At 43.4% G+C, this 27,752-nt stretch overlaps 2 protein-coding genes across 3 annotated transcripts in view; one reads left to right on the forward strand and one right to left on the reverse strand.

Annotated features, from left to right (window-relative positions):
* The window catches only part of rnf185 (ring finger protein 185), a 123,615-nt gene that overhangs the window by 42,023 nt on the left and 53,840 nt on the right, over positions 1-27,752 (forward strand). The gene's annotated exons all lie outside the window — the stretch shown is intronic.
* pik3ip1 (phosphoinositide-3-kinase interacting protein 1) overlaps positions 1-27,752 on the reverse strand; it is a 55,240-nt gene that overhangs the window by 6,140 nt on the left and 21,348 nt on the right. Inside the window, exons 2-5 of the mRNA XM_088000245.1 lie at positions 17,586-17,714; positions 17,375-17,494; positions 7,997-8,191; positions 3,231-3,309 (exon numbers count right to left, since the gene is read on the reverse strand). Of these exons, the coding sequence (XP_087856371.1) occupies positions 3,231-3,309; positions 7,997-8,191; positions 17,375-17,494; positions 17,586-17,714 (523 nt within the window). The remainder of the gene's footprint in view (positions 1-3,230; positions 3,310-7,996; positions 8,192-17,374; positions 17,495-17,585; positions 17,715-27,752) is intronic.

Genomic DNA, 27,752 nt, shown 5'->3' on the forward strand with positions numbered 1-27,752 from the left:
GGCAACATTTTCACGCAGGGGGTGGTACGTGTATGGAATGAGCTGCCAGAGGATGTGGTGGAGGCTGGTACAATTGCAACATTTAAGAGGCACATGGATGGGTATATGAATAAGAAGGGTTTGGAGGGATATGGGTTGTGTGCTGGCAGGTGGGACTAGATTGGGTTGGGATATTTAGTCGGCGTGGATGGGTTGGACCGAAGGGTCTGTTTCCATGCTGTACATCTCTATGACTCTATGTCAGTGACTCTATGAAACAAAAGAAACAAACTTTGTAGTGAATGAAATCTTTGAAGAGGTGGTGTGCATGCCGGAATGGATAGAGATAGAGGAAGCTGTCGTGCTGAAAATTTTGTCAAACATTAAGATTGACAAGTCGCCAGGCCCGGGCCAGATTTGTCCTCGGCTGCTTTGGGAAACGAGAAATGCAATTGCTTCGCCACTTGCGAAGATCTTTGCATCCTCGCTCTCCACTGGAGTCGTACCTGAGGACTGGATAGAGGCAAATGTAATTCCTCTCTTCAAGAAAGGAAATAGGGAAATCCCTGGCAATTACAGACCAATATGTCTCACGTCTGTCGTCTGCAAGGTGTTAGAAAAGATTCTGAGGGATAGGATTTATGACCATCTGGAAGAGCATGGCTTGATTAAATGCAGTCAACACGGCTTTGTGAGGGGCAGGTCATGCCTCACAACCTTATCGAGTTCTTTGAGGATGTGACCAGAAAAGTTGATGAGGGTTGAGCTGTGGATGTGGTGCATATGGACTTCAGCAAGGCATTTGATAAGGTTCCCCACGGTAGGCTCATTCAGAAGGTCAGGAGGAATGGGATACAGGGGAACTTAGCTGTCTGGATACAGATTTGGCTGGCCAACAGAAGACAGCGACTGGTAGTAGAAGGAAAATATTTTGCCTGGAAGTCAGTGGTGAGTGGTGTTCCTCAGGGCTCTGTCCTTGGGCTTCTACTGTTTGTAATTTTTATTAATGACTTGGATGAGGGGATTGAAGGATGGGTCAGCAAGTTTGCAGACGACACAAAGGTTGGAGGTGTTGTTGACAGTATAGAGGGCTGTTGTAGGTTGCAGCGGGACATTGACAGGATGCAGAGATGGGCTGAGAGGTGGCAGATGGAGTTCAACCTGGATAAATGCGAGGTGATGCATTTTGGAAGGTCGAATTTGAAAGCTGAGTACAGGATTAAGGATAGGATTCTTGGCAGTGTGGAGGAACAGAGGGATCTTGGTGTGCAGGTACATAGATCCCTTAAAATAGCACCCAAGTGGACAGGGTTGTTAAGAAAGCATATGGTGTTTTGGCTTTCATTAACAGGGGGATTGAGTTTAAGAGTCGTGAGATCTTGTTGCAGCTCTATAAAACTTTGGTTAGACCGCACTTGGAATACTGCGTCCAGTTCTGGTCGCCCTATTATAGGAAAGATGTGAATGCTTTGGAGAGGGTTCAGAGGAGGTTTACTAGGATGCTGCCTGGACTGGAGGGCTTATCTTATGAAGAGAGGTTGACTGAGCTCGGACTTTTTCCATTGGAGAAAAGGAGGAGGAGAGTGGACCTAATTGAGGTGTACAAGATAATGAGAGGCATAGATAGAGTCGATAGCCAAAGACTATTTCCCAGGGGTCATAGTTTTAAGCTGGTTGGAGGAAAGTATAGAGGGGATGTCAGAGGCGGGTTCTTTACACAGACAGTGGTGAGAACATGGAATGCATTGCCAGCAGCAGTTGTGGAAGCAAGGTCATTGGGGACATTTAAGAGACTGCTGAACATGCATATGGTCACAGAAATTTGAGGGTGCATACATGAGGATCAATGGTCGGCACAACATCGTGGCTGAAGGGCCTGTTCTGTGCTGTACTGTTCTATGTTAAAGTGCACAGCTTATCGCTCCTTACATTCACTTGATAGCCTGCTGCATGTCAGCAAGGCACATCCTGGGGACAGTTAACAGTTAGCCCACAGATCCCAGGTCAGGTGGGCCAAGGCACAGAATTTGGAGATGGAGTGAAACATTAACACATTTAATTAACGTACTTGAAAATAGATATTCCCAGGCCTGGGAGAAATGTATTCTATGTTAAAGAGAGTGAGAAGAAAAGGAACAGTTCTGACCATTATTTTCCAATCGTCTCTGACTACAGGTATACTGCCAGAAGACAGCAGGAGAATTAATATTATTTAGATAGAAAGAGAGAACAGAGTAAAGACTGGCAGTCAGCCTAATCCCAGTAATGGGAAAAATATTGGAGAAAACTCAGGGAACAAGATAAATTGTCATTAAGATGAATCAAAATAATCAAATAGAGCATGGATTAAGGAAAAGTTATGACTAACATCTTGGATATATCAAGGTGATAATAAGGAGGGTCCATGAGGGTGCATGGTCGAACTGGATTTTAAGTTTTGATAAAGTTCTTCATGGCAGACTGATCACAAGAGTAAGACCCCATGAAATTCAAGGCAAAGTAACAAATTATATCCAAATGTGGCTCAGAGACAGGAAGCACAGGGTTGAATGAGTGCCTGGAAGACTGTTCCCAGTGGGTCTCCTTTGAAGACCCTCACCACCCCATCCATGCAGCACCTCACTCCACTTTGCAATACCTCTCTCCCATCTTACAAGCTTTGCCCCCTGGCTCCAGCCTCAACAGCGTCACTTACATATCACTCTTTCCCCTACACCCCATAGCCTCAATCTGCAAGCTGCCTTAGTATTCTTTGTCTATGATAGTGCAAGTAACAGCAGCAAGCAGGGGAGAGAAACAGCTTGTGCTTAGAGCAGCAGCTTCACAGATATTGACAGTTCTATTATGCGAGTGACTTTTCTCCCATTGGCCATCCCATGACAATATTTTTCTGGGTACTTTTGTGGATTTGGGATGAATTTGCTTACCGTGCTTGAGCACTGGGAAGCAGTGATTGAAACTTAGGAGAAACGTAAGCAGAAACAGGAGATGGAGAAGTTGCAGTCTGGGACCCAGTTTAGACCAACTGGGAAACTTTGCTATCTCATTGCTTTATGATATCTCTCACTTATTCAAGAAGCTAATAGAAACTAAAACCAAAGCTGGCACAATCGACAAAGATCAGCAAATAGTTAATGCAGCACAGTCAGATTTGCCTAGAATAGCATCTGGAGTCCAGCTCCACTCCAGTATATTCCAGCGAATCATTCTTATAATACCTGCATTGAATCTGGTGCCGAACCCATCCTTACCTTTTGTAGATGTAGCCCAAAGTGATGCTAACACCCAACACTATGATAATCGCCATCATTCCAATCGCCAAAGCCTGACCTAGAGATAAAAGCATACTGATGTTACATTGCAGAAGAGAGTTGGCGAAGAACACAAATATCAAATCAAAGCCATTGTAACTTGCAGTCCTTTCCAGGCACAGTGTTTGATCTAATCCCAGATGTTTGTCCCTGGATTAGCGTTAGGTGTTTACTTGGCATAAAGGTTGACCGTCTGCAGAAACGTGCAGAATCAGGATTGTAATAAAGGAATAGGTGGCATCATAACGTAATACCACAATCATGTAGCCCTTTAATTTAGCTACTAGTTTCTGTTCTGCTGAAAGAAGCCAGAGGTTAAATATGGTTTGTTTTTTGTAGAGTCAGAGATCTATAGCACAGAAAAAGGCCCTGCGGCCCATCATATCCTGTCAAAAACAACCACCTAACTATTCTAATCCTGTTTTCAAGCTACATAACTAAATACTATTGAAATATTAGAACACAGAACATTCCAGCACAATACAGGCTCTTTGGCCCTCGATGTTGCGTTGATCTGTGGAACCAATCTGAAGCCTATCTATTGTACACTATTCCAATATCATCCATATGTTTATTCAATGACCATTTAAATGCCCTTAAAGTTGGCAAGTCTACTGCTGTTGCAGTGTGTTCTATGTCTTTACGACTCTGAGTAAAGAAACTATCTCTGACATCTGTCCTATATGTATCACCCCAAAATTTAAAGCTATGTTCCCTCGTGCTAGCCATCACCATCCGAGGAAAAAGGCTCTCACTGTCCACCCTATCTAATCCTCTGATCATCTTGTATGCCTCTATTAAGTCACCTCTTAACCTTCTTCTCTCTAATTAGATTAGATTAGATTACTTAGATTAGATTACTTACAGTGTGGAAACAGGCCCTTCGGCCCAACAAGTCCACACTAACCCGCCGAAGCGCAACCCACCCATACCCCTACATGTACCCCTTTTTACCTAACACTACGGACAATTTAGTATGGCCAATTCACCTGACCCGCACATCTTTGGACTATGGGAGGAAACCCACGCAGACACGGGGAGAATGTGCAAACTCCACACAGTCAGTCGCCTGAGTCGGGGATTGAACCCGGGTCTCTGGCGCTGTGAGGCAGCAGTGCTAACCATTGTGCCGCCGTGCCGCCCATAATGAAAACAGCCTCAAGTCCCACAGCCTTTCCTCATAAGACTTTCCCTCCATACCAGGTAACATCCTTTCCAATGCACCCTTTCCAATGCTTCCAAGTCCTTCATATAATGCCAGAACTGTACGCAATACTCCAAATGCAGCCACACCAGAGTTTTGTACAGCTGCAACATGACCTTGTGGCTCTGAAACTCAATCCCTCTACCAATAAAAGCTAACACACAGTACGCCTTCTTAACAATGCTATCAACCTGGGTGGCAACTTTCAGGGATCTACGCACATGGACACCGAGATCTCTTTGCTCATCCACACTACCAAGAATTTTACCATTAGCCCAGTAATCTGTATTCCTGTTAATCTTTCCAAAGTGAATCACCTCACACTTTTCCACATTAAACTCCATTTGCCACCTCTCAGCTCAGATCTGCATCTTATCTATGCCCCTCTGTAACCTGCAAAATCCTTCCGCACTGTCCACAACTCCACTGACTGTTCCCAATGGATTATCAGCGTTTCTGCCTCTACCACCCTTACAGGCAATAGGTTCCAGATTCCTACTACCCTCTCAGTGAAAAAAGTTTTGCTTCACATCTCCTCTAAAGCTTTGGCCTCTTAAATCTGTGCCATCTGGTTACCAATCTCTCCAAACGGAAACGTTACTACCTATCTACCTTTTCTGTGCCCCTCATAATTTTATATATGTCAATCGTATTCAAGGAAAATTACCCCAGCCTGTCCAATTTCTTTTCATAGCTGAAACTCTCCAGCATGCTGGTAAATCTCCTCTGCATCTTCTCCAGAGCTACGACATCCCTCCTAAAACTGTACACAATAGTCTAGTTATGGCCTAACCAGTGTTTAATACAGTGCCAGCATACCTTCTTGCTCTAAAACCCTATGCCTCAATTTATAAAGGTAACAAATGGATAATGCTTCAAATGAAACATACAGGTGAATATTACACATTGATCAATAAGGAACCAAAGTTACAGTAACTAAGGTGGTTATGGGGACATTGGAGAAGATAAAAATCAAGGAACTAGTATGATTGGCAGTAATTAGTATGGATAAATCACCCAAGCCAAACGGGATTAAATCTGGTTGCTCGGATTAGAAATTGCAAAGTCTGTGGTCACAATTTTCTAATCCTTATTTAGAAGTGCAGGACTAAGGACTGCAGAATTGCAAATGTTGTACATATACAAAGAAAATGGAGAAAGAATCAATTTGTCAATAGCAGCCCAGTCAATGATGGAAGAACCAAAAACCTGACAGAAAACAGCCACTTGACCAATTATGGACTATTAACTATATGGATTGAAGAGCCAATTACATTTGACCAACTAAAGTTTCTGATGACATAAAAGAGTGGGCAGATGCAGGCAATGCTAACACAGAAGAAATCTGATAAAGTAGAACACGACTAGACTTGAAACCCACAGAATAAAAGGGGCTGCAGGAGCTCTTGTGGTGCAGTGGCAGTGTCTCTGCCTCTGATTTAGGAGAACCAGGTTCAAAGCACCTACTCCAGTGGTTTCGTAATAACAATAAGCAGAAAATATCCACACCATTCAAGGAGGTCTTCTGGCATTGTGGCAGTGTCCCTACCTCTGAGCCAGCAGTTTGGGATTTAAGTCCAGGGTGCTTCATAACATCTCTGAGAGGGTCGTTTTTTTTTTAACCTTCTAAAGAAAGAAATTCCCTTCAATATCCCTTTAATTCTTCCGCCGGTTAGTTTAAACATGTCATAATTATTGACGTAGAGTCGTAGAGATGTATAGCATGGAAACGACCCTTCGGTCCATGCCAACCAGATATCCTAAATTAATCTAGTCCTGTTTGCCAGCACTTAGCGCCTTATCCCTCTAAACCCTTCCTATTTATTCATTTACATATTCAGATGCCTTTTAAATGTCATAATTGCAGCAGCCTCCACCACTTTCTCTGGCAGCTTATTCCACACATGCACCACCCTCTGCGTAAAAAGTTGCCCCTTAAGTACCTTTTAAATCTTTCCTCTCTTACCTTAAACCTCTGCCCTCTAGTGCTTGACCCCTGGGAAAAGACCTTGCCTATTTATCCTATGATTTTATAAACCTCTATAAGGTCACCCCTCCACATCTGACACTCCAGAGAAAACAGCCCCAGCTTATTCAACCTCTTCCCTATAGCTTAAATCCTCCAACCCTACTTAAAGCTTAAATCTTTTCCGAACTCTTTCGGGTTTCACAACATCCTTCAATAGGAGGGAGACTAGAATTGCACATAATATTCCAAAAGTGGCCTAACCAATGTCCTGTACAGCCGCAATACAACCTTCCAGCTCCTATACTCAATGCTCCAATCAATAAAGGAAAGCCTTCTTCACTGTTATATCTACCCGTGACTCTACTTTCAAGGAACTGTGAACCTGCACTCCAAGGTCTCTTTGTTCAGCAACACTTCCCAAGACCTTACCATTAAGTGTATAAATCCTGCTAAGATTTGCTTTTTCAAAATGCAGCACCTCATATTTAACTAAATTAAACTCCATCTGCTGCTCCTCAGTCCGTTGGCCTGAACAAGGTCCCATTGTAATCTGAGGTAAACTTCTTTGCTGTCCACCACACCTCCAATTTTGGTGTCATCTGTAAACTTATTAACTATATCTCCTATGTTCACATCCAAATCATTTATATAAATGACAAAAAGTAGTGGACCCAGCACTGATCCTTATGGCACACCACTGGTCACAGGTCTCCAGTCTGAAAAACAACCCTCCACAACCACCTCTGTCTTCTACCTTTGAGCCAGTTCTGTATCCAAATGGCTAGTTCTCCCTGTATTCCATGTAATCTAACCTTGCTAACCAGCACTTTTTTTTTAACCCAAAATTATAAATATTTCAATTCACAAAAAGCCATTACCCTAAGCACCTTCCACAGACATGTAAAGGTTACAGCTGATGTGTTTGTCACATATGTTTTATCCAGGCAGTTACTACAATCTTTTACTGTATCTTAGATCTCAATTTCCAACTACTACACCGGTCACTTATTTTAAGACCCTAACATGAAATCCAATAGGACACCATTATCTAACTTGCAGCTCCAACAATTTACTCCGTATTACTTCGCTGGTATTTCTAACTTCCTCGAATTCCTCCCGCACTTTCAATTCCTGATCTACAGCTATTTCTGGAATGCTACTTGTATCCGACACAAAATATCTCCACAGAAGACTTATGCTCCAACACCTAGCCAAGCTTTTCCAGAACAGCTTGAACACTGGCATCTGCTTGGTGATATGGAAATTGTCCAGGTATGCCCTGTACTCTATGGTGGGCTGGAGGGCCTGTTTTTATGCTGTATGACTGTGAATCTATGAACAGGAGAAATTCAACCCAGCCAATTATCTTCCCAGCAGTCTGCTTTCGACTTCAATGACTCTATGCACTCTGGCCACAGTCTGAGACTGTGCACACATTGCTCTCTGATGTTGGACCCAAATGTTGTGCAGATTGCACCCCAACACTGTACCGGGTCATTGATCATCTCCCTGTTCAGAGTTCAGAAATTATACCCAAAACTCCAAGATCCTTCTTCTGTTTAGCAGTCTGCCTCACAGGTGGCCTCTGGATGACTGGTTGCTTCACATTACGGCCACTTTTGGAGGAAACCGAGATAACTTGATCATCAATCTGACTGGCACTTGATCCAACATTCACTGTTTCCACCTCTGCTGTTGTGGCATTAACATCTCCATGCAGAGAAGTACCTAATGAATAAAGAGAGAGAGGAAGTCCAATCATCAAACAACAGGGAGAAAACTGTCATCTATACAATGGAAAAATACTTTAAAGTTACAAATATCAACGCTGCATGTGAGGAAAATGACCATGATAAGATTGCTTACTGAAACCCATTAATCCCACCACGTTATGGGCCTGCTAATTTAATCTGGAGCATTGAGCCATTGTGGCTAGTCTTCATGTTTCCATTTAAACCTCGAGTGCTGACAGGATTATTGGGTTAGGGTTGTATCACAGGCTCTTTTGTCCCCACACCACGGCCAAGCAAGGGTCATTAAATGGAAACTAGGAAGAGAACTAGTTAGCATTTCTGCCTCACAGCACCAAGTTCAATTCCATCCTCGGATGACTGTCTTGTGGAGTTTGCACATTCTCTCCATGTCTGCGTGGGCTTCCTCCGGATGCTGGATTTCCTCCCTTGGTCTAAAGATGTGAAAATTAGGTGGACTGGCAATGCTAAATTGCCTATAGTGTCCAGGGACGTGCAGGCTAGGTGGATTAGCTAAGGGAATTGTAGAGTTACAGGGAAGGAGTAGTAGGGGTGGGTCTGGGTGGGATGTTCTTCAGAGGGACAGTGTGGATGTGATGGGCCAAATGGCCTCTTTCCACAATGTAAGGATATGACCCTCTCTGTATATAATATATAAGGAGATATTATATGCTCCTTATGTAATAAGGAAACAGGAGTGTCTCAGGTCTGTTCCACCATTCAATTCAATGATGGTTGATCTGTATTCACGAGTCTATCCACCCATCTTCGTTCCACAGTCCTCATGCCCAGGCCTAACAAAAATCAATCATCACGGCTTTGCACGTGTTAGGACAATTTGCAAGATTACCATTTCAGAGGGAGAATCACTACTTATAAGTTTAAATGAGATAGAGAATCAGTTTTAAAGTGTTCAATTGGCCTCTAACTTCAACAGGTTTTTAGTTGAGTTTGAAATGCTCACTGTATGCTCTGTGTGAAGAAGCATTTCTCACGTTATCAAGGGAATTCAACCATAGTCTATGCAATCTATCTTTATAACCCTTGTATCATTCTGGTGAATCTGATGACATTTACTTCAAGCACGATATATCCTTCCTGAGGACCAGGGCTGCAGTTGATGTTGGAAAATAAAGTGGGAACGAGATCAGAACATTTTACAAATGAAGCATCATCCCATTCAGCACTTTACATTGCAATCCTCTTGAAATAAAAGCCATCATCCCCATTCATGATTTCTCACAGCTGTCCACTAGCTTTACTGATTTTTGAACATGGGCCTCTAAATCTTTATGTTCTATCTTCTCACCATTTAAAAAATATCCACTGAAGTCGTTCTAGGTCAATTGTGAATGATCTTGCACTTCATTCATAATGAACATCAACTGCCATTCTCTTCCTCTCTCCCCCACACCTAACCTCACACCAAACCTGGCAAATCCTCAACAAATTTGGACACAGGACTCTCATTTCACTTGAAGGAATAAAAGAGGTCAAAAAGAAAGTATGAAAATAGACTAATAGCTACCAAAGAAAATCTAAAGTTTGTTGTGGCTAGGAAACAATAGATAAGTAGTAAGGAGAGTGATGTAGCAAATTAGGGACCAGTGGAAATGGCTGAGACTATAAATCCTCACTTAAAGTTGTGGTTACATTCCTGAACATGCTGGTGTTGTACTGGGGTGTACAAAGTTAAAAATCACACAACACCAGGTTATAGTCCAACAGGTTTAATTGGAAGCACACTAGCTTTCAGAGCGTTGCTCTGAAAATTTATAGGAGAAAGTGTGGTGTAACTGAAATTATACATTGAAAAATTGATTGTTAAGTCTTTCATCTGTTTGAATACCATGATTGTTTCACTTCTTTCATGTGTAAATCACAAAACCTTTTTTTTTTAAAAGTTGCATTCTCAGGTTAGCTGGACAATATGTTGAACATGAAAGAAGTGAAACAATCATGGTATTCAAATAGATCTGATACCCAGCATCTGCAGTCCTCACTTTCTCCTATAAATTCTGTGTGTTAGGATTGAGCCCTCCACTATCACCTGATGAAGGAGCGACGCTCTGAAAGCTAGTGTGCTTCCAATTAAACCTGTTGGACTATAACCTGGTGTTGTGTGATTTTTGACAAAAAGATAGTAATAGAAAGGATGGCTAAGTGTAAATTGTAAGTCACCAACTGCCAGTTGAATGATCATAATCTTCCAATCTTTTGTAAAAATGTGTACAGATAAACTCTTCAATAGGCCTGGCCTGGTAGATGTTGAACAGACAGTGGAGAGACAGGAAGTGCGTTGCTTACTGCAAAATTCACATCCTCTGGCCTACTCTTATAGTGACAATAGTTACATGGCTGGTCCAGTTCTGGTTAATGTTAACCTCCAAGATATTGATAAGGGGCAGGATTCAACCTCTCTGCAGGTACCTCTTTTACAACCATAAGACAAAGGACCAGAAATTAAGCCATTCAGTCCATCAAGTTTGCTCTACCATTTAATCATAGCTGATAAGTTTCTCAAACCCATTCTCCTGCTTTCTCCCAGTCATCTTTGATCCCTTTGACAATCAAGAACCTATTTCTGTCTTAAATATACTCAATGACCTGACCTCCACGGCCTTCTGTGACAATGAATTCCATAGATTCACCACTCTCTGGCTAAAGAAGTTTCTCCTCATCTCTGTTCTAAAAGGTCTTCCCTTTACTCTAAGGCTGTACTGTGGGGTCCTAGTCTCTCCTACCAATGGAAACATCTTCCCAATGTCCACTCTGTCCAGGCCATTCAATATTCTGTATGTTTCAATTAGATCTCCCCTCATCCTTCTAAACTCCATCGAGTATAGATCCAGTGTCCTCAAACACTTCTCATACGTTACGCATGCAGGCCATTGGGTATAAGAGACTAAAAGCTGACAGACTCTCTAAGTTCCTCCAGTGTTATTTTATCTGTTGGTATTATGTTCCTACAAGTATTAATTACTAACTATTTTTTGTCCCTTCAAGCTTCTCTTTTTCAATTATGCAATTTGCATATTGTACTAAGGAAAGAGACACGAAAGGTATTAAACATTTCTCCCATATCCTTGATGATTCCCAGTGATGTGTTTTTACTGTCTCTGCTATTAAGAGACCAAAGTTACAATAACCACTTTCTTCAATCCATTTTTATAATCCTGGCTACCTTACTCTCATTCTTCATTTTCTTCCTAATCATCATTTTAGTTGCACTTTGCTGGCTTCGAATACTGTCCGAATCCTGAGGTTTATTCCCATTCTTTCCAACCCTATTTATTTTCAGTTACTCATTTACAGAACATAGGGGTCACTGGTTGGCCAGCATTTATTGTCAGTCTGGCAGCATAGAGTCATAGAGATGTACAGCATGGAAACAGACCCTTCAGTCCAACCCATCCATGGCGACTAGATACCCCAACCCAATCTAGTCCCACCTGCCAGCATCCAGCCCACTTCCCTCCAAACCCTTCCTATTCATATACCCATCCAAATGCCTCTTAAATGTTGCAATTGTACCAGCCTCTGCCACTTCCTCTGGCAGCTCATTCCATACACATACCACCCTCTGTGTGAAAAAGTTGCCCGTAAGTCTCTTTTATATCCTTCCCCTCTCACCCTAAACCTATGCCCTCTAGTTCTGGACTCCCTGACCCCAGGGAAAAGACTTTGCCTATTTACCCTATCCATGCCCCTCATAATTTTGTAAATGTCTCTGTGAAGATAAATCATTGTGAACGTTTCGAGTTCAGTAATCCTTCCTCAGAACTGAAAACATTAACTCTGATTTCACTTCACAGATGCTGCCAGACCTGCTGAGCTTTTCCAGCAACTTCTGGTTTTGTTTCTGATTTACAGCATCCACAGTTCTATAGGTTTTGACTGTCAGTCCCTAGTTTAATCAATCCCTACAGTGTGGAAGCAGGCTATTTGGCCTATCAAGTTCACACTAACCCTCTGAAGAACATCCCATCAAACCCACACCCCTACCCTCTACATGTGACACTTCATATTTGCAGTGGTTGATGTGCTGTCTATTTGAACCGCTACAGTCCATGTGCATGTAGACCCATATTCTTAAATAAAAACTGAAAGAAGAGTGGATGCTGTAAATCAGTAACAAAAACACAAATTGCCTGAAAAGCTCAGCAGGTCTCACAGCATCTGTGGAGAAAAATTAGAGTTAACATTTCAGGTCCTGTGATCCTTCCTCAGAACTGATGGTAACTAGGAAAATCATAGAATCAGAGAATCCCAACAGTGCGGAAACAGGCCATTCAACCCAACTAGTCCACACCAATCCTCTGAAGAGCATCCTCTCCTGGCCCATCCCCCTACCCTACATTTCCCAAGGCTAACCCACCTAGCCTGCACATCGCTGAACATTATAAGCAATTTAGCATACCCAATCCACCGAACCTGCATATCATTGGAAACCAAAGCACCTGGCGGAAAGCCACTCAGACACAGGGAGAATGTGCAAATTCCACACAGGCAGTCGCCCAAGGGTGGAATCGTACCCAGCTCCCTGGCACTATGAGGCAGCTGTACTAACCACTGAGCCACCATGTCAGTTTATATGCAAAAGAACGGCTGGGGGCACTGGGTACCAAGTATGTTACAGATGAAGATAGAGCCCAAAGAGAGAAAAGAACAGTTGAACAGATAAAGAAGTGGATATCATCCAGCTGGGAGGGTGAATAGCTATTAATGGGAATTGCTGGAAAAGCTCAGTAGGTCTGGCAGCAGGTGCAGTTCTTTTGGTTTTTAGCTTTTAATGGGAACTGTTAGTGGCTAACAATGAGTTGTGTGTAATAGCAGATGATGTGATAACAAGGCCTGGTGTATGGAGGTTCGGTAAGTACATGGGAGAGCACAATCCTTAGTTATTGAACTCGATGTAGAGTCCTGAAGGTGCAGGCTTCCCAAGCAGAAAATGAAGTGCTGTCCTTCCAGCTTGCACTGAGACAGCAAGCCTGACACAGAGATGTTGATCAGAGAACAGGGTGGTGTGTTGAACTGGCAGGCAACTGAAAGTTCAGGATCATTTTTGCAGACAGAATACAAGTGTTCTGCGATGCGGTCACCCAGCCTATGCTTTGGTTCCACGATGTAAAGGACATTGTGGGCAGCAAGTGCAATAGACTAGACAGTGAAGTGCAGGTCCTGGAAGATACATTTGGGCTCTTAGATACTGAGGAGCAAGGGAGTAAATGGACAGATGTTAGACCTTCTGTGTTGTTGGGAGTGAAGGAAGAATGAACCAGGATGGCCCAGAGGGAGCTGTCCCTGCGAAAGGCTGACAAGGATTGGGAGGGGAATGTGTGTCTGGAGGTCATGTCAGCTAATGACCCTCTGGATATGGACGCTGGTGGGGTGGTAGGTAAGGACAAGGGTCCCTATCACTGTTGCTGAGGGAGTGAGGGCCTAAGTGCGGAATGTGGGTCGGACCCGGCTGAGGGCCCTGTCAACAAAGGTGCTGGGGAATTCACAGTTGAGGGAGAAGGTGGACATTTCGGAGGCTCTCTTGTCAAAGTTAGGATCATTGGAACAAATACAACAGAGATGGAGGACCTGGGAGAATGGAATAAAGACTTTGCAGGAAGCAGGGTGCTAGGATGTATAGTCCAGGTTACTGTGAGAGTTGGTGGATTTATCGTGGATATTGTGGCCAGATATCCCCAGAGATGGAAACAGTGGAAGGAAAGGGAGGAATCGGAGATGGAAGAGGTGAAGCTGAGAGTGGAGTGAAAGTTGGAAGCCGAATGAATAAACTTTTCCAATTCTGCACAGGAGAGGGAGGTAGCCACATCATAGATATACCGGAGAAAGAGATGTGGGTGGGGGTCTGAATAGGACTGGAGAAAGGAAGTTCCACGTACCCCACAAAGAGAGAGAGGCTTAACTGGGGCCCATGTGGGTACCCATGGCCAGCCTCTGACCTGAAGAAAATGAGAGGCGTTAACAATAAAACTGTTCACAGTGAGGACGTTGCTGGTGATAGGTCCAGGAAGAAGCAGAGAGCCCTGAGATCATCCTGGTGGGGGATGTACGCATAGAGGGACTGAACGTCCATGGCAAAGAGGTGGCAGCGGAAGCCAGCTAACTGCAAGTTCTAAAACTGGTATAAAGCAGAGAGGAATTGTGGAATGTAAGTGTGCAGGAACTGGACCAGGCCAACACTTGTCCCCAGAGCCTCACGGCACCTTCTGCTGCAATCACAAAAGTGTAAGACTTGTCCATTTACTTTCTCAATCCTCAGTATCCAAGGGCCCAAACACACCTTTACCTGCACTTCACACAGGCAATCTCCCCGACTACTGCATTCATTGCTCACAATGTGGTCTCCTCTACATTGCAGAAATAAAGCACAGCCGAGGTGACCATTTCGCAGAACACTTGCATTCAGTCTGCAAAACAGGCCCTGAGCTTCCAGTTGCCTACCACTTCAACACCCCACCCTGTTCCCCGGCCAACAATCTCTGTCAAAGGCTTGCTGCAGTCACTCAGCAAAGTTCAGCACAAGCTGGAAGAATAGCTTGTTTTCCACTTGGGCCTTCGAGACTCAACATCAAGTTCAATGACTTTAGGGTTTGAGCTCTCCCATACCCCTCACGATTTTATAAACCTCTTTAAAGTCACCCCTCAGTCTCCGACACTCCAGAGAACACAGCCCCAGCCTATTCAGTCTCTCCCTTTGGCTCAAGTCCTATCCCTGGCAACATCCTTGTAAATCTTTTCTGAACCCTTTCAAGTTTCACAACATCCTTCCAATAGGAAGGAGATCAAAATTGCATGCAAATTCCAAAAGTGCCTAACCAAAGTCCTGTACAGCCGCAACATGACCTCCCAACTTCTATACACAATGCTCTGATCAATAAAGGAAAGCATATCAAATGGCTTCTTCACTATTGTACCTACCTGCGACTCCACTTTCAAGGAGCTATGAACCTGCACTCCAAGGTCTCTTTGTTCAACAACATTCCCCAGCACCTTAGCATTGAGTGTGTAAGTCCTGCTAAGATTTGCTTTTCCAAAATGCAGCACTTCACATTTTTCTAAATAAAACTCCAAATGTCACTCCTCAGCCCATTAGCCCATCAATCAAGATCCCATTGTAATCAGAGATAACCTTCTTTGCTGTCCATTACACCTCCAATTTTGGTGTCATCTGCAAACTTACTCACTATACCTCTTACGTTCACATCCAAAATAGACAAGACCTTTTCCCTGGGGTGGGGGAATCCAGAACTAGAGGGCATAGGGAAGGATAGAAAAGGAGCCTAAGAGGTAAATTTTTCACGCAGAGGGTGGTGCGTGTATGGAATGAGCTGCCAGAGGAAGTGGCGGAGGCTGGTACAATTACAGCATTTAAAAAGAATCTGGATGGGTATGTGAATAGGAAGGGGTTGGAGGGATACGGGCTAAGTGCTGGCAAATAAGACTAGGTTAGGCTGGGATATCTGGTCGGCAAGGACGAGTTGGACCGAAGGGTCTGTTTCCATGCTGTACATCTCGATGATTCTATGACTCTAAGTAATACTGAACCATTATAGAATAGCTGGCCTGCCACAACTGCGTCCAGCTCAGAGCACTGGATTTTAGGAAGGATGTGAAGGCCTTGCAGAGGGTGGAGATAACATTTAATAGGATAGTTCAAAAGGGGAGGGCTTTAACTACGTAGATAGATTGGAGAAGCTAACGTTGCTTTCAGAAAGTCAAAAAAGATCAAGGAGAAATTTGATAAGGTATTCAAAGCAATGAGGGCTCCAGGCCAATGCTTTATGAACATGTTTTGGTTGAAGGACCCTTTAAAAGAGTTAATACCCATTAAAATAAAAACAAACTGCTGGAGATACACCAGCATCTGCGGAGACAGAAACAGAGTTAACGGCTCGAGTCTGGTAGAAGCCTTTGTTAGAACCCATTGACATTTGCCTAAAATGGCAAAACCATTCAAATACTCAAAATTAAAAAATGCTGTATGTAACATGGACTTTATATAAAAGTTAAAATACATTATACACATATGCAGATAAGGCACGAATGTGAAGTTGGGAATTGAATGACGGAGCAAGCACGATGGGCTGAATGATCTTATTCCCTTCCGTACCTCAGTGAATTGGACTTCTCTACTTTTGCAGCAGAGTTTGTGTTTCTTTGCCACGATGTTTGACAACATCACACAAACTACTTTATCTCATCTTTTTTGCATTAGAGAAAGGGACACTTTTGATGAACTTGTATCTACAACAGGCTACTTGCCTGTGGTTTGTGTTCCTGTGTAGCACTTAGAAAATTAGAAAATTAGAATAAGGTTAACTCACCAAATTGCTCCTATTCTAACCAGCACCATCAGCCTTACCACTGCTGGTCTACGTGCTAATCTTTGTCCTTATCTCCATGTGAAACAGCCAGCCCACTCTTTGATGTACACATAGCAGTAGCACCTCACTCCCACCTTCACAGCTTGGACCCAACTCTCAATTTACTTTTGACCACAGCGCCCTGGAAAGTTTTCCAGATACAAAGACAGCCCTTTTTAGACAGATCCAGAGGGGATTGATTTAGGCTAAACGGTAAAAGACTCAAAGGCAACATGAAGATAAACAGCATAGGCAATGATTTGTAATGGAGAAAGTGAGGACTGCAGATGCTGGAGATCAGAGCTGAAAATGTGTTGCTGGAAAAGCGCAGCAGGTCAGGCAGCATCCAAGGAGCAGGAGAATCGACGTTTCAGGCATGAGCCTGAAGAAGGGCTCATGCCCGAAACGTCGATTCTCCTGCACCTTGGATGCTGCCTGACCTGCTGCGCTTTTCCAGCAACACATTTTCAGCAATGATTTGTAATGATCTGTAATACAATGCCTGAAAATATGTTGACAGCCAATTCAGCCATGGCTTTCAAAAACAGATTATGCATTTGAACGGCTATAGGGAAAGAAAGAGATAATTTGATCTTGCAGAGTATCAGTGGTCAGGTTTTACCAATTGAGATCATATCCATTAACCCTCCTAACTAACTCCATGTCCATCTCAATTGGTTCTAATTTCACGCACACTCAGTTTTGTTACGCCTTCCCGTGGAACATTTGTGATGCTATCCCAAAGTGGGCAGAATTTGTGACATCAAAGCTTGACTTACTGTTACAGCTTCCAATGCTACAAGATTGGCGCAGTGGTCTTTCTTCATCTGGGGCCTTTACGTAGCACCAGGGCCCATCTACACCATCTGGATTTCGACAGAACTGATGGTCTCCTACCCCTGTTGTTTGTCACAACATGTTAGCAATATAAGATCAAATGGCCATATTTATTCTTATTAATAGAGAAATGATTGATGTTATTCTCAATACCTGTGTCGCTGTCTGGATACAGAGTCAAGTTATAATCACGCTCACTGTGCATCCAGTTCACACATTTGATTCCTTGTGATGTCATTTGCTGCTCTCCTCTGTAATTCACCCCATTGGAAAGAATACAGTCTGGAACAAATTCATAAAATCTGATTAAGTCAGTCATTATTAGTCCCAGTGTCAGATTTTGAACCTCCAGAAATGTTCCCTATCAACCAGTGCCACCTCAACCCCAAACCAAACAGACTCACTGATATCCCTGAGTCCCCTTCCACCACACATGCTAACACCCTCCTTCAGATCCTGAAGTCATTCTATATATACATTAAAAGCAAGAGGATAACTAGGACATGCGGAGGACCACTCAAGAATTAAGAAGGGAACTTGTGGTTGGAAGCAGAGATGTGGGTGAGATCCTAAATGAATACTTTGTGTCAGTATTCACCCAGGAGGAGGATATAGAGGATTGAGATTTGTGTGGAGTATCACAAAGTTGGTCCTTTTTTCTAAAAGCTGTTCCTTTTCTCAAGGGTACTGTGTACTTGGTTTTTCTCAGAGGGGTCATAAACAGGCCAGGTTCCAAAACGGCTGGGTTTGGTAGAGAGATGAAAGGACTTTTTGATTATATGTAAACAGATTAGTGTTTACACCAAAGCTTTTATGTTTTTAGAAGTAACCTGTATAAGTCAAGGGGTATGGCCAGCTCTCTAATTGAGCAGTTCAGTCCAGAACTGGGAGGAGTTCAGCTGTGGAGCTGTGTCGAAACAGGCTGCTAGACTCTCTCTCCTTCTACACTTCTAACTTTGACCTGTAAGCCTTTGCTTCATTTTTACTATGTTTAAGGGGATTGTTTATTGGGACTGTTGTGTATATTTGGAACAGCATAACTAAGTCTAGTTTGGACAGACTGAGTTCTGTAAGGGTTCTTTATTCTGTTCTTTGCGTTTCATTGTGTAATTTTACTCTGTTTTAAAACCTGGTTGTCAACCTAGCTAACTTACTTTGGGTAATTTCACTGTACACTTAGTCATAGAGATGTACAGCATGGAAACAGACCCTTCAGTCCAACTTGTCCATGCTGACCAGATATCTCAATCCAATCTAGTCCCACCTGCTAGCACCCAGCCCATATCCCTCCAAACCCTTCCTATTCACATACCCATCCAGATGCCTTTTAAATGTTGCAATTGTACCAGCCTCCACACTTCCTCTGGCAGCTCATTCCATACATGCACCACCCTCTGCGTGAAAAGATTGCCCCTTAGGTCTCTTTTTTATCTTTTCCTTGTCATCCTAAATCTATGCCTCTACTCCCCCATCCCAGAGAAAAGACCTTGTCTATTTATCCTATCCATGCTTCTCATGGTTTTATAAACCTCTGTAAGATCACCCCTCAGCCTCCAATGCTCCAGGGAAAACAGCCCCAGCCTATTCAACCTCTCCCTATAGCTCAAATCCTCCAACCCTGGCAACATCCTTGTAAATCTTTTCTGAACCCTTTCAAGTTTCACAACTTGGGCTGTCTGCTTAAGAATGTTTTGAGTCGTCTGGCCTAGTCCACAACAGGCCATTTTGAGATCAAGAAAGAAGTGATGTTGGGTCTCTTGAAGAGCATTGAGGTGATAGGTCCCCTGGGCCTGATGGTATCTCCACCAGGTTATTGAGACAGGCAAGACAGGAGATTGCTGGGGTCTTGACCCAGATCTTTGTATCCTTGTTAGCCACCGGAGAGGTCCCAGAGAATTGGTGAATAGCTAAAGTTGTTCCTATATTCAAGAGGGGAAATAGGGATAATCCAGGAAACTACAGACCGGTGACTCTCACATCAGTGATTAGATTAGATTTCCTACAGTGTGGAAACAAACCCTTCAGCCCAACCAGACCACACTGACTCTCCGAAGAGTAACCCACCCAGACCCATTTCCCTCTGACTAATGCACCTAACACTGTGGGCAATTTAGAATGGCCAATTCACCTGACCTGCACATCTTTGGACTGTGGGAGGAAACCGGTGCACCCAGAGGAAACCCACACAGACACGAGGAGAATGTGCAGGGTTTGGGAAGTTATTGGAGAGAATTCTTAGGGATAGGATTTACAGGATTTGAAAAAGCATGGCCTAATTAGGGACAGTCAGCATGGATTTGTGCAGGCAGATCATGTCTTATTAACTTGATGAATTTTTCGAGGAGGTGACAATCATGATCGATGAGGGTAGAGCAGTAGATATTGTGTAAATGGATTTTAATAAGGCTTTTGACAAGGTCCCTCATGGTAGCCTCATCCAGAAGATTAATATGCATAGGATTCACGGCGACATGGCCACCTGGATTCAGAATTGGCTTGTCCATAGAACGTAGAGGGTACTGCTGGAAGGGTGTTTTTCCAGCTGGAAGTCTGTGACTTTGTGGTGTTCCGCAGGGATCCATACTGGAACTTCTGCTGTTTGTGATATATATATAAATGACTTGAATGAAAATGTAGATCGGGTGGTTAGAAAGTTTGCAAATGATACAAAGATCAGAGTTGTGGATAGTGTAGAATGCTGTCAAAGGATACAGTGAGATATGGGCAAAGCAATGGTAGATAGAGTTTAATCCAGCTAAATTGAGGTGCTGCACTTTAGAAGATCAAATGTTAAGGGAAGAAATTTACAGTTAACGGCAGGATCCCGAACAGCTTCGACTTACAGGAGGATCTTGGGGTTCAAGTCCATAGCTCCCGGAATGTACATAAGGTGGTAACAAAGGCATATGGCGGGCTTGCCTTCATTGGTCAGGGAACTGAGTACAAGAGTGAGGATGTTATGTTGCAGCTTTATAAGCCTTTGTTATGTCACACCTGGAGTACATAGAACATAGAAGAATGCAGCGCAGTAAAGGCCCTTTGGCCCTCGATGTTGCGCCGATCCAAGCCCACCTAACCTACACTAGCCCACTATCCTCCATAAGCCTATCCAATGCCCGCTTAAATGCTCATAAAGAGGGAGAGTCCACCACTGCTACTGGCAGGGCATTCCATGAACTCTCGACTCGTTGAGTAAAGAACCTACCCTAACATCTGTCCTATACCTACCGCCCCTTAATTTAAAGCTATGCCCCCTCGTAATAGCTGACTCCATACGTGGAAAAAGGTTCACACGGTCAACCCTATCTAAACCCCTAATCATCTTGTAATCAATTGTGTTCAATTCTGGTCGCCACATTACAGAAAGGAATGTGGAGGCTTTGGAGAGGGTGCAGAAGAGGTTTACCAGGACACTGCCTGGATTGGAGAGTGTGAGCTATAAGGAGAATCATAGAGTCCTATAGCAGGGAGACAGGCCCTTTGGCCCAAAGTGGTCCATGCTGACCAAACTGTCCATTAACACTAACCCCATTTCCCTGCACTTGGTCTATATCCTTTTAAATCTTTCCTATCCATGTATTTGTCATAACATTTAAAAGGAATTTGGAATGTACATGCCTCAACCACTTCCGCTGGTAGCTCATTCCATATGCTTACCGCCCTCAGCGTAAAAAAGATGCCTCTCAGGTTCCCTTTTATTCTTTCCCCTTAAACTGATGCCCTACAGTCCTTGATTGACGCCCTCTAGTTCTTAATTCCTCGACCCTTGGAAAAAGACTGAGTGCATGCACCCTATCCATGCTTCTCATGATCTTATATACTTCTATAAGACCCCCCTCAATCTCCTATGCTCGAAAGAAATAAGTCCTAGCTTGTCCAACCTTTCCCTGTATCTTAAGCTGTTGGGAGGTTAGAAAAACTTGGGTTATTTTCTCTGGAGCTGTGGAGGCTGAAGGGAGACTTGTTAGGAAGCTATAAAATTATGAGATGCAATCAGACTGACAATCAGAATCTTTTTCCCAGAATTCAAATGGCTAATACTAGGGGCATGCATTTAAGGTGAGAGAGGGAAAATTCAAAGGAGATGTGAGGGGCTGTTTTTGTACACAGACAATAGAAGGACTCTGGAATGTGTAGCCAGGTGTAGTGGTGGAGGCAGACACAATAGGGGCGTTTAAGAGACTTTCAGATAAGCACATGAATATGCAAGGAATGCAGCAATACAGATCAAGTGCAGGCAGAAAGGATTAGCTTAATTTGGCATCATGTCCGGCACGGCATTGGGCCGAAGAACCCATTCCAGTGCTGTACAGTTCTATGGCTTTGTGTGTGAGAAATCATGTCTCATGAACTTGATTCAGTTTTTTGAAGAAGTAACAAAGAGAACTGATGAAGGCAAAGTGGTGGCTGTGATCTATATGGACTTTAGTAAGGCATTCGACAAGGTTTCTCATGGCAGACTGGTTAGCAAGGTTAGATCTCATGGAATGCTAATGATGATAGAGAAGTGATATACATTTAAAGTAGATGTTAATGGAAAGTATAAAGAGCAGAAAGTAGGCCAGAACAGTTGAAATTTGATTAAGAGGTACAAGTTGGTGGTGTGTATGTCTAAAAATAAAAGTGTCTTGAAAGAAAATGTGAAATTTGGCTCCAGTTCTATCTTTCATGTGTAGCATATCCTTCATCTATGACAGCACCAATAACTCCAGAACCAGTTCTCTCACCACAACTCACACCCACCTGGATTGCATCACCCAACCCACTCTTTCCCTGAATACACCTGCTCCTTCAACTCCTGCCCCAAAGTCTCATTCACCTGCCCCCATCTCTCAGTCCTCTCCAACTGTCTCCCATGCTCTCACTCACCGCTCACCATGTCTACAGGACCTCTTCAAAACCTTGCTCCCAAGTTTTTCTCCTTCACATCCCAAGGCCTCTACTTACCATGCCCCCTCTCCATCTCTCCTCATCCACCCACTTCCCTCCCAAACTCATCCTTGAGCCAAAAAGAAATTTAGACAACATGTTTTAGAAATGCTGTCAGGTTAATTAAAGAAATATGTCAGTGATGTTATTATCAGCATCTCTTTTACGAATGAAATCAGTCTACTGCCATGGTCTAATCTCAATACACATTATGCCATATAAACTTAAACTTATAGAAGGAAAAGTTAATTATGTTGCAATAAATCTAGAACCTGAATTTACAATCTTGTTAATGACAATTTGGAAACTGTTTTGTTCAATGATAACTCCCTACATCATAAATCAAGTAGTTTTAAAGAAAGTAGACCTCTTAATCCTCAAAGTACAATGATCGAATCAGGTGTAAACCTGCCATTTCACACAATCCCTTCAGTGTGGGAGCAGGCCATTCAGCCCTCTGAAGAGCAGCCCACTCCACACTACTCTATCCCTGCAACCCTGCATTTCCCAAGACCAATCCACCTAATCTGCACATCCCTTGACAATATGGGCAATTTAGCATGGCGTATCTACCTAACCTGTACATATTTGGACTGTGGGGGGAACCAGACCACCTGGAGGAAACCCACGCAGACACGGGGGGAATGTGTAAATTCCACACAACAGACAGTCGCCTGAGGCCAGAATCGAACCCAAGTCCCTGATGCTATAAGGCAGCAGAGCTAACCACTGAGCCAGTGTACCACCCAAGCAGGAGTAAAGAGTTTTGAAATTGGCCTGCATACTCAATGGCAATGAACAAGTCACAGTGCCAGACCTTTTACAAAATTTGTGATTGTTTTCTTCAGCCTAGTGTTATACACAAACAGCTTTACTGTAGCTTTTCCCAGACTGAAAGATTGTGTTTCTGCTCAAGTTTAATGAATGGTGAAAGGGGATGGGAGTTTTAGGTAGGGTGTGAGGAAAGGTTTTTCAATCAGAAGATGGTGGGGTTCTGGAATGCACTGCCTGGGAGGATATTGGGGCAGAAACCTTACAATTGTTAAAAATAAGTACTTGGATAAGCACTTGAAATGCCATAACATTTGTGGGTCAGATGCAGAAAGATGAACAACTGTCTATTTAGAATAGTTTTTGTTGACACAGACTCAATGGGCCAAATAGCCCTTTCTTTACTGTGTGTTTCTCTTCTAGGATTCTACAATTCTAAAGAATAACAGGATATTCTAAAGAATAATCCTATATCTCTGGGCCAAAAGATATTAACTTGACAGCAAATGCTTTTCAAGTCTTACCTTGAAAGAAATATGACATCAGCTGCAGTAGAATACTGGGCAGGAAGATTTACGTGAGCATAATTAAAAATAACATATCTCATGTTCTCTGGGTAACCCAAGGATTGGAACTTGTGAACGTATTTACCCCCATCTAGTCTATCTTTTTTTAAAAATGTTCTAGTTGCTCTTTAAAACACTGACTTTAGATTGTTTCATCATAATGCTTAATTCCAGTACATCAAAATTAACATTGGATCTAGACCAAGCCAACTGTTAAACCAGTTCACCCTGACCAACTAAGCTTCACGATGGCTTTCTGATACAATTTTAGTGCAAACTGACCAAGATGGGAATATTACTTCCTAAAAAAGGTTTGCAGATGTAAAGCTATTCCAAACCACCTCTGTAAAACAACTAAACAATATATTTAAAAGATCAGATTCTCAATTTTAAATTTCGTTGTCATTTAATTTATATATCTGGAATTACCATCCCATTGAAAATCATCAACAGACATCATGAAGATACCTGAACCTTTACCTTCATGATACCAACAAAACATTACAGGATCTGGTTTCAGCTGAACAGAAGGCCCAATTTTAACAAAATTGAAATTCCTCACACTGGAACTCACTAGTATTGGTTATCACTCAGTCTCTATTCAAAACCCCTTGTAACTCATTTCACTTTAGCCTTATAGATTCCATCTGCAAAGAGCAAGAGGAACATTGAGAACAACAGCAGGATAACTTGGGGGTTCAGAATTAACTGACCATCCTCAAATACAATAGGATACAGAGATTGGTGACATGTCTTTTTGCTGCACAACTAAAACATTAAAATCAGAGCACGTATAACCATAAGAGAATTAACAAAGATATCGACACTGAGCAGGTCTACAGGCATTAATTAAAATTAATAGTTTGAACAAGTACTAACAAGATTATTAAAGAGGGAAGAGAGGGTTTCTTCAGGATCATGGGTGGCCAAACTTTTCACTTGGAATTTCTGCCCCATGTAGAATCTCAATGACATTTCGCACATCTTGAGGAACAAAAAAAGGTAATTGTGTCCAGCTGCACAGCACAAACTCAGAATTCCAGGGAGGCCGAGTTCCTGAATCCAAAGTTCCCAAAGATTCTTCCACCCCTCCAGGCAGCGAGAATTCAGGAGAGCAAATGAATAGCTATCAGGAAGAGCAGAAATGCTCAAAGAGTCACTATTGAGATTGCTGGAATTGTACAGCCAAACATATCACTTATTCTTCCACTCTACTAGTCCAGAGGTGGCTGTACAGACCCATGTACAGATCCATACACTGTGTTACACTTGGGGCAAAAGGTAGTCGCAGGAAGGGGTTTGGGGGCGCTGGGGCAGAAATGTGTTCCTATATCCCAATATGCGCATGGCTTCTGTTTTTTTTCCCTGATGGCAAGTCTCGAGATGGTCAATGCCATCCTGGATGCGCTTCCTCCACTTTGGACTGTCTTGGGTCAGTGCATGGGAATGCTGCACTTCCCCAGTGAGGCCTTGAGGGTGTCACTAAAACACTTCCTCCTCCCACCTGAGCCTTGCCTGCCATTTTGAAGCTGGGAGTAGAGCACCTGCTTTTTTTTCGGGGGGGGGGGGGGGGGGGAGCTTGTATCAGTCATGTGATATGCAGTAGCCGATCAAGGGTGCCCTATGCCTCGATGCTGAGGAGTGGTTCTGGTCTTTCTTCCCAGATTTGCAGGATATTGCGTAGGTAGCATGGTGGTACAGCTCCAGGGTCTTGAGATGTCTGCTGTAAACAGTCCATGTCTTAGGACCATATAGAAGTGCTCGGAACTACCACAGCTATGTATATCATGATCTTGATGTCAGATCTGATGTTGTTGTTCTTGAACAACCTTTTCCTCAGGCAGCCATAGGCTGTAATAGCACACTGGAAGCAGTGCTGGATCCCTTCATCAATATCTGCTCTGGCCACAGAACACCCAAGGTATTGGACGTGTTCTACGCTCTCTAAGGCCTCCCCATGGACCTTGATGATTGGGTGTTCACTCCACAATGCTGGGCTAGGTTGGTGGAGGGCCTTCATCCTACAGATCTTCTGGGTGAGACCCATGTTCTCATATGCCTTTGTAAAGGTGCTGATGATAATCTGGAGTATATCCTCTGAGACTGCACATATGCAAGCATCACCTACATACTGCAGCTCGATGACACTGGTTGGATATGGATATGGTGGAAGTTGAATAATTTTCCACTGGTTCTGTAAATTAGCTCCACTCCAGCAGGGAGCTAGTCAGTAGTAAAGTGAAGCACTGCAGCAAGGCAGATTGGGAACAGTGTTGGGGCGCTAACACTATCCTGCTTGCTACCGGCCCGAACAGAGAAACGGGTCAGTGGTGGAGCTATTGTCACTGCCACAACTTCCATGTCGTCGTGGAGCAGGCAAAGAATGGTGGCGTATTTCATGGTGCAACCAATGCAGAGAAGGATGCTTCGTGATGCTTCCCAGTTGACAGTGATAAAGGTCTTTGTAAAGTCGAAGAAGGCCATGTTCACGTGTAGGTTCTTTTCTCTGCATTTCTCCAGCAGTTGTTGTGAAGTGAAGATCATTTCAGTTGTGCCCCTCCGTGGCTGAAAGCCACACTGCAACTCTGGGAGGAGCTACTCATCCACAGGGAGGAGACAATTGAGGACAACCGTAGCAATGATGATTCCATCAGTTGACAGCAGGAATATTCTCCTGTCGTTACCACACTCGGACTTGTTCCCTTTTTTGAAAAGCTCGCATTTGTGGCATCTCTGCGCTGTCCCGGGATGCTTTCCTCCTTCCAGATAAGGCAGACAAGAGTGTGTAAGTGCAGGAGCTCTTTGTCTCCTTACTTCAACACCTCAGCAGGGATACCATCTGCTCCTGTGGACTTTTTGTTCTTAAGCCTGTAGATGGCCTTCTCTGCTTTGTGCAAGGTTGAGGTGTTGCTGAGCTCGTCATGCGTAGCATACTATGGAATGCATTCAAGGATGCTCAGATCGATGACAGAGCCCTGGTTGACAAGGTCTCTGAAGTATTTCCTGCAATGTTGTTTGATGATTATTTATGTTTGATAATAGTCACTCTGTCTTTGGCCAGCAATGGGGTAGGGCTTTTGGTGCTTGTTGTCTTTGGTAAGTTGACTTGACAGCACAGAATAAACTCTTGCATATGATGATTTGATGATTGTCTGTTATTTGTTGGGCTTCCAGTGCTTTCCCCACCCACCATCTGTTCTTTATGTCACAGGTTTGTTGTTGGACCCTCAGTCACCTGTATGCATGCTTTTTCTCTTCCGAGTGCAGCTGTTGTTTTACACTGACAGATGCCATGCGCTTCCAGCTTAACAGTTCCTGGATCTTCTCCTCAAACCAGACTTGGTGTTTCCTGGCTGAGTGACCTACCGAGTTTTTGCAAGCATTGATAATGGCAATGAAGGGCAGACCAGAGGCTGTTAGGATCGTGGCCCAGGATTGTGGAGAGGAATTGGTTGGATGAGGTTATTTGTTCCTGTGTCTTTGAGTGCCTCAATGTTGAATTTCCTGTGGCACTGCTTGTTGTCTTCGCTGCAGCGAGACTATGTTTATGTTGATTCTGGCTCGGATCAGGCAACAGTCCATCCCAGTAGTCGTTAACTCCTGTCATTGCGCGGGTGATTTTACCGTCTTTCCAATGTCTCACTTTGATGATGTAGTCGTCAAGAAGATGCCAGTGTTTGGAATGCAGATTCTGACATGTCTTGTATTTGCCCCTTTGACAGAATGGTGTGTTGGTGATGAGGAGGTTGTGTTTGTGGCATTTGGTCAGAAAGACAGTGCTGTTGCTTCCCTACTCTCTCTTTCCTGATTACACTGCCCCAAAGGTCTGCACTTTTGCCAACTCTAACATCGAGGACAGTTAGTCTGCCCAATGAAATGATCCATGAATGTGTTTGGTCGAGGCTGGGAGTAGAATTTCTTCTTGTCCTCAGCTGCTGCATTGAGTGATGGTTCAGTGGTGCTCAGTGGTTAGCACTACCACCTCACAATGCCAGGGACCTAGGTTCGAATCCATCTTCGGGCAACTATCTGTGTGGAGTCTGCACATTCTCCC

The sequence above is a fragment of the Chiloscyllium plagiosum genome, unplaced genomic scaffold, assembly GCF_037043375.1.
Source record: "Chiloscyllium plagiosum isolate Xiang-an unplaced genomic scaffold, Cpla_swu_hap1 HiC_scaffold_24, whole genome shotgun sequence".
NCBI classification, from domain to species: domain Eukaryota; kingdom Metazoa; phylum Chordata; class Chondrichthyes; order Orectolobiformes; family Hemiscylliidae; genus Chiloscyllium; species Chiloscyllium plagiosum.